Genomic DNA, 7,387 nt, shown 5'->3' with positions numbered 1-7,387 from the left:
GGAACTGAGCTAGGCTGCAATGGGAAGGAGAAAGCTAAGGCTCTCCTAAGGAGGGAGGGAGACAGAGAGGGAGGGACGGAGGAGTGTTCTTCTGCTCCAGTCGGTGACTGCTTTCCTTCTTAGAAGGAGCGACGTGGAGAAGGAGCAACAGGCTCCATTGGTTCACGGGCTCCAACCCTGCCTAAACTTGCAGCTGGACGCTCCTCAGAGTCATGGCTATGCCTCTTGTTGGCTATTGTTATGTATGGATGCTCACTCGACACACATCGACTCAATACAGTCAACCTTTTACTACTGATGATGATGAAGATGACTAATAATACTAATAATAACCATTATTCATACTATTAATAAGAACCATCCATTCAATATATATATATATATATATATATATATATATATATATATATATATATATATATATATATATATATATATATATATACTGTATGTGTGTGTGCATATATCTCATATAGATGTATATACAGTATATACAGTATACATGAGAAAATGTTGAAGCTACAAATACAATCAACCTTTAATATTTAAATTTACCCAAACAAAAATGTAGTGAAATCAAAGCATTGAATAACATAACGGTATCATGTGGTTTTTATTGGAAATCCTTTAGTGCGGTCTTGTTCAATTCATTCAGTGCGAGCCATTTTAGAGAATTTTTACATGTTCAATCCCCACACAGTACTGTAATTATTTATTTTACATACACCGAATGTACCAAATGAAAGCCTCGACCAGGGGTCACCAACGTGGTGTCCGCGGGCATTGGGTTGCCCCGAGTATCACATGAGTAGACCGCAGACCAGTTTAGTAAATAGTTTACAAGAGATAGAACATTGTGACTTTCTTGGAATTTTACTAACGATTATGCATATATGACGTATACATGACATATTACACTTGATTTACATATTTAACACAGGTTTTTATTCCTTATTGTGAGAAATCAATAACATGATCAGGGTCTTCACCTAAACTGGCAGTCCTTCATATTACTCAGTACCACAGAAGTAGCTCTCGCTTTCAAAAAGCCTGGTGACCCCAGGACTAGACCTCTCCTTTTTCCGCTCTTTCATAATAAGCATCAGAAAAAAGGGAGGTTTACAAAATTCAGACACTCTTCCCAGTCAACTCTGAAACAGCGTTGGTCTCATATCTAAAATAAAGCATTGCTGTCATCTACATGTGCATCAGTAAAATTGTTTCCACTTTAGAAATTTAGAGCAGAGCTGAATGAGGTACTCCCACAACCATCCCCGTTGAAAAAAATGGAATTGACAAGTATACTTGTGAATTGCAGTGAATGAGGTTTTTTTTTAATTCAAAACATAATTTTGATACATTCCTTGTATATGATTTTAGATTGTATTAACATTGTATTACTTAATGAATACAAATTTTACGTTATCTACTTTGAAGTCCAAACAAAGTCATGTATTTTACCATCGTTTCATCAGTATTTATCATGAAAAAGGTCAAATAAGTGGATTCAAAAATATGCATAAGCTTTTTGCACAGTAGAATAAACCCAGGACATAAATGGATCACTACCATTTCCCTATTTCTCATTTTGGACAGCGTGAAAGCATAAACGGCATTTTTTTCCTCGACAAGGAAATGTATCACTAAAGATAAATTTAGCACAGTTTGTTCATTCCACTGCGACATACTAGCTCTGCACTATATGCAACATTAGTAAGAAAGGAAGTACATTTTCTGCATTGATTTATTTATCTGGAGGGGAACTAATTAAAGGAGGATTTTTAGTTATTTTGCTAACAAAACTGTTTGGGTGCAAGTAAAGTGTTTGGGCAGCATTGCCTATTGTAAACTACAAACATGGTCACAAAACTCTTGAGTTTATCTCTTAACCTTGTGCTTCCTGTCCAAAAACTATGACTAAAACAACAAATCCAAGATTCAACAAAAGCAATAGAATCTCAGATGTTGAGTTTGTGACTATATATAATCTCTATTATTTTTAGAGTTGTGGAACTGCACTGCACCGGTGACATTATTGCATTATCGTATTTTGTCCCTTTCATGTAGCTAAACAAACATTCAAAACCTCTCCATGTGATACAGGGTCATTGTAGCACTCAAAATAAACAGACAATAAACAGAATATTCTTCGAAGGTGCTTTGAAATGTTCTTAAACACTCCTATAGACATTACCACTACGGACCCCCTCAAAGCCCGCTGTTACAGTAATGTGCAGCAGACTGTGAAATGTCTGAACCTGGAAAATAATCGGGAGCTTTTGTTCATCTTAGGTGGGAACGAGAGGCTTTCGCCCCCTCCACAAGAAGCTTGTGGGCGCATTCCTCACCAGGTCGTTCCTGTGTTGTGGTGAGTAAGACGTCTGGGTGGTTTGGCCCATTTCGTGATTTGGGTCAGCACTTGTCAAGTCAACTGATGGGGCAAGCTCTCAGGGCGCAACATTAGGTACACTTACACAGTCTCACGAACTTTATAAATGTTAATATTGTGATGCTCAGTTGAAACATTGTTCGGGAGCCACTATATTATTTGAACAACATGGATATTATTATGGTGGGGGTTTTGCAGCGACTGTGTACAGTGGATTTCAGCATAAGTGCATTATGACTTTTGCAAATTGAGCTATATGGAGATTTTCGGGGAGCGGAACTTATCTTCTGTTATTCACAGAAAAAATATGGCCAACGTTCTGTAAAAATGCAAACTCAAAGGCAAAATCTTGGGACTGAAACTTAGCATCAAAGTCAGTGCAACCTATTACAACAGCCAAGCGAAACATCGCTAAACCAATCTACGAACGCCAGATTGTCTCGTCATTGCGTGGATCCAATAAACAACAAAGCGCTGAGCGTTGCTAATTGCTATGTCCCCCACACGCAGCGGCCAAAGAAAAAGTGCGAGTTTCCCACCGGCTCAGGCAGCCCAAAAAGAGATATCGTGCCAGAGCTAACTCCTGATTTTGACTGCAGACAAAAATGTTCGCTGTTGTGGATGTGAGTGGTCGTCTGTACAGTACGTAGCAAGAAACACAAAATTGGTGGAACTTATAATGGTTCGAGTGTTTTTCTAAGGCATTTGAGATTTTAGATGTTTTTTTTTTTTTGCTATTTGCTACCACCTCAAAATCCATCCATTTTCTAGAGCTACTTATCCTCACAATGTGCCCTTATTGGTGCCTATCCCAGCTGACTTTGGGCAGTAGGCGAGGGACTCAGAGACTGCACTCAGAGACGAACAACCATTCACGCACCCAATCGCACCTAAGGACATTTTAGTATATCCGATACACCTACCATTCATGTTTTTGGAGTCTGGAAGGAAGCTGGACTGCCCAGAGGGAACCGACGTGGGTTCAGAGAGAACATGGAAACTCCACACAGGAAAGCCGGAGCGAGCTGTAAGGCGGGCGTGCTAACCACTGCACCAATGAGCCAAAATGTGTTTTGTAAAAGCAAAGAAAAGCTTAGGCAGGCATTCTTGAAAATTAAGCGGCACTTTACTTCTGTGCTACAAAAATCCAACAAATATGAAACTGCATATACGTAGCAATCCTAATCATACTAACAGTATGTACATTTTGGAGGTCCATCGGGTGTTGAATAAAAAAACTGAAGTTTATGATATTCCTGTGTTCCCTTCTAGTTGGGAAGCAGCAGCCACATCTTCCAAACACTCGATTATACAGTATTTTGATGACGGATGTGCTGAATGGCGGGCTCTCTGTCGGCGAGGGTCTCACGTTCACCCTCAGCCTCTTCTTCATCACTTCTTTCCGACATTGAATCAAGACCAGGCTTTGCATCGATGGCGCTCATCCACCTTTTCATGGACCGGAAACAAGCTGACTTCATTATTATTACAATGAATATGATTATTAAGATGGATTTCTCAAGGTAAATTATAAATACTTTTGAAGAGTGTGCGGGTGTGGCAGTTGGAGCTGAAGAGACTTTCTCAGGTAGTCATAAACCTTTGGGCCATGTGAGTGGAGAGTGAGGGCAAACAGCCTCTGGTCTCTCGTGTAGTCGTTGCCATGTTCCGACAGCAGGTGGACTGGAAGACCTGGGATTGAAACCCAGCCATATTTGATATGGGTCACTTGAAACTTAATGAAAAGAAACACATGTAAAGACGGCCTGATATACACGTTTGATTTGTTCTGTGGCCACACTCATCCAAATCACCTTTATCTCACTTTATCTTTCCCAATTGAAACGTGTGGCAATTTCGGAAAAACAAACAGAAAAAAAATCTAATACCCGAGTATGAATCCAGCTTCTCTCTAAGCTCTTCGTTGATGATGTCCTTGCCCCTGAGATCCTCCAAAAGACCAAACGCGATGTTCTTTGCCCTCCGTTCTCGGTCTTTCACGTTCCTCAGCTCCCGCTCCAGACTCTCCACCCTTGTCAAGGCCTCAGTCAGTCGTGCCTTCAGACCAGCTGGAGATGCAGGCAGCGCATAGCAGTGGTCCTAGAACAGGAATCTCCAGTGAAAATTCAGGGGGCTCCGGTTGCGAGGAATTTCTCAAGACAAAGGTTTGGACCTCCAAATGTTGCTATTTGCGAAGCGACCGGTCAAATATGAAAATGGAATATTCTTTTTCACAACATTCATTTGTGGTTATGCACATGTGATTCTAGGTTTTCCATGGAAAAAAAGGACTTGTCTGTACCATAAATAAAACCATTTTAAAGAACAACAATACATGGACATTAATGAATGGATTTTGTAAACCAGACAGATTTGAACACATCTAAACCTATAAATAGTTCACAAAGTAAAGAACGACAATAACTAAGAGAAACTTTTCAATAAAAATACTTGCACCATAAATATAAAAGCTGGCAAATTAATCGTCACAGGCATCTGAGACCTAAATTCCACATAACAGCGAAAAGGTCAATTAAGCTGAACTTTCAAGTTGATCACAACAAACAATGCAAATCTTTGATACCGTGTGTGTGTGTGCGTGTGTGTATATTAATGCCACATCACCAAGCCCTACCTGAACAAAACATTAACAGATTGTGTTCCATCTCAGTATACGGTAATTCTATTTTCTGAAATTAAGTGCAGCTTGCCCACACTTAATTAAGCATGTCAATTTGACATGTTTGAGGGAGGGGGTAAGCCAACGACACAGACGTCTGAGTGTGACTGCCACAAGATGCTCACTAGCATTTCAGCCGTAGCAAATAAACATTACAGTGAACCCTCAAATACTGTGCGTAATGTAGCAGTGGATTAGACATGTACCAGTTGGCTGCACTGAAGTGTTTGGGTGCAACATGTGGCTGACATCCACTCTTGTTTGTGTGCGTTTGTGTTGCGCCCTTTTCATAGCATTCAATAAATGGCACATCCCAACGGTGGCTCTCCTTTCCCACACGCTAGAGCATTTGAGATCAAAAGTACAGTATACCCTTGGAATAGAGACAATGTTTTTGGTTAACTAAAAATTTCTGTAGTAGATGAGAATGTCAGGATCTGTAATGTAAGCGGTGTCAAAAAAAGGGGGAAAAAACATACTTACAATGTCAGGAAGAGGTGAGGAGGGCAGCGGCGGCAGTAGAGCAACAGATGCCACTGACTCTTGAGCTTTCTTGGAGGTTTGTGTTGTCCGAGTGAACGCTTGCTGATGCAGAGAGAGAGAAAAAAAATACTTGTTAAAAGAAATGTGAAGAATACTTGCATTCAAAAGGTAGGAAAATGTCATCAATAATCATGAATTTCCGACACGTAAAGACTCTGTGAGACCAACTTTTTGGACAGGGGCCCGGAAGCTGAAGACAGTGGGTTTGACCCCCTCTCGAATCCTTACAGTCTGGCCTGTGGCGTCAATGTCCTCGGGTTTGAAGTGCTCGCTGCACAAGACCGATGACTTGGTGGCGGAGAAACCTCTCCACCTTGCTGCCACTTCCCACTGCCTCCTCAATGCCTTCTCTTTAGGAAACCTGACAATGTGAAAATAAAAGAGAATCAGCAATGTTAGTTGCACAACGATTGAAATTTGAACATTAGTGACACGCTTGTTTGTGCTTCACATGTACAGTATTAACCGTAGTTGAATGTTCGATCTGTTTCACAAGTGTAAGTTAATTCCCTGTGATTTTTTTTTTTTTGTGCAGTGGTTTTTACATCCCCATGCTGCACACGAGTCGTTCCTTTCAGCCCATTAAAACAGTCAGGATTACGAAAGTTCTTATTCTGTGTTTATTTACTGTGGTTTACATGTGAAATCCACGCTGGATAAGGTTTGACGGACACAGAAATAACCGTTTTAACGAAGCCTATTTTACCCGGGAAAAGATTACGCCTGACTTGCTGCATGACATCTCCTTGTTATTAAGATGTTTGAGACAAATAAATAATCCCCGTGCAAATACATAAACTTTATACATATAATGGAACTTGGCCTTTCCTAAACCCCTTGTTTTGTTTCTCTCTCTTTTTTTTCTTTTAACTGGGTTGTTATTCACGTTATGATTCTCTTATTCTTATTATTCTTCTGTATGTTCTAGAAACATGTTATGATTACTCCTGTATGTTGTAATATACACCAGAATTGTAAGATGTTAGCTTACGGTTTGTAGTCTGTAAGGTGGTGTGAATGCACAGTGAATGTAGTTTGATATTTTTGATATTGGGTAGGCGTTATGCTTGTTTGTGTAAAAATAAATAAATAAACTTGCTGCATCATAATTCCACTTCCGCTTTATTTTGTTGGCACGTTTCCGTAAACTTGTGGTCATGAAAACCGCGACTGTGTTTTGACTTCTAGGCGTTATTTTCCCCTAAAGTTATGAGAAGGAAACACCGCCTTCTATATAAAAAAAACACAACAATTCCTCAATGGATTGACTCTACCGTCACCATTTAAAAATGATTGCAGCAAATTCCCGTTTTATGTTCTGAACTTACTTGTGAAATGTGATTCTCTTGGCTTTTGTCTCCGACGAGCGCTTATTCACGCATCCTAATGCTGCACAGTACTGCGGCATTCCGTCATTTTGTTTAGAAATACCGTATACAGTAGGATAGATGTATGCGCTCAAGTACCGCTCCAAAATGGCGGGACTTAAGACGTACAATGTTTTTCCCACAAACCACTGCAGTGAAGACGTAACGCTGACGTCACGAACGTTTAGGTTTTTTTTGTTTGTTTATTTGTTTGTTTGATTTTGAAAATTCATCCATCCTTTTGCTTGAATTATTTTTACAGTTACTTTTTGGGTACAAATCTTCCAAGCAAACTTTACTTCGAACTGAAATCACTTTGTAAATCCCTAACTTTGATGAAAATAGTTAAAAATACGTTTATGAGTAATTTCGTGTAACTTAGTTGATTACTCTGATTATTCTTCTATT

The 7,387-nt window shown here is 39.7% G+C and overlaps 1 protein-coding gene and 1 long non-coding RNA gene across 7 annotated transcripts; one reads left to right on the top strand and one right to left on the bottom strand.

Moving 5' to 3' along the window:
• The first annotated feature begins 2,201 nt into the window (after positions 1–2,201).
• On the top strand, positions 2,202–4,721 carry LOC148429533 (uncharacterized). Of its 4 annotated transcripts, XR_015867452.1 has the most exons (3): positions 3,064–3,416; positions 3,662–4,554; positions 4,660–4,721. It is a non-coding gene; the product is annotated as an uncharacterized LOC148429533 (long non-coding RNA). The 4 variants fall into 4 exon arrangements; XR_015867451.1 differs by lacking the exon at positions 3,064–3,416 and adding an exon at positions 2,202–2,368 and having other exon boundaries at positions 3,662–4,721; XR_015867450.1 differs by lacking the exon at positions 3,064–3,416 and adding an exon at positions 2,873–3,012 and having other exon boundaries at positions 3,662–4,721.
• Positions 3,127–7,092, bottom strand: LOC148429532 (THAP domain-containing protein 6-like). 3 transcript variants are annotated; one of them, XM_088429381.1, is made up of 6 exons: positions 6,941–7,092; positions 5,781–5,973; positions 5,553–5,654; positions 4,279–4,489; positions 3,928–4,081; positions 3,127–3,860 (listed from the first exon to the last, which is right to left on the bottom strand). In XM_088429381.1, exons 1-6 carry the CDS (start codon positions 7,018–7,020, stop codon positions 3,803–3,805), a joined length of 798 nt encoding a protein of 265 aa, XP_088285507.1. In that variant the 5' UTR covers positions 7,021–7,092; the 3' UTR covers positions 3,127–3,802. The 3 variants fall into 3 exon arrangements, with proteins under 3 accessions (XP_088285507.1, XP_088285489.1, XP_088285498.1); XM_088429363.1 differs by having other exon boundaries at positions 3,127–3,838; XM_088429372.1 differs by having other exon boundaries at positions 3,127–3,838; positions 5,841–5,973.
• Positions 7,093–7,387: the final 295 nt, after the last annotated feature.

The sequence above is a fragment of the Hippichthys cyanospilos genome, chromosome 1 (genome assembly GCF_059441005.1).
Source record: "Hippichthys cyanospilos isolate Australia breed blue-spotted pipefish chromosome 1, RoL_Hcya_1.0, whole genome shotgun sequence".
NCBI lineage: Eukaryota > Metazoa > Chordata > Actinopteri > Syngnathiformes > Syngnathidae > Hippichthys > Hippichthys cyanospilos.
This window is presented reverse-complemented; position numbering and strand designations above follow the sequence as displayed.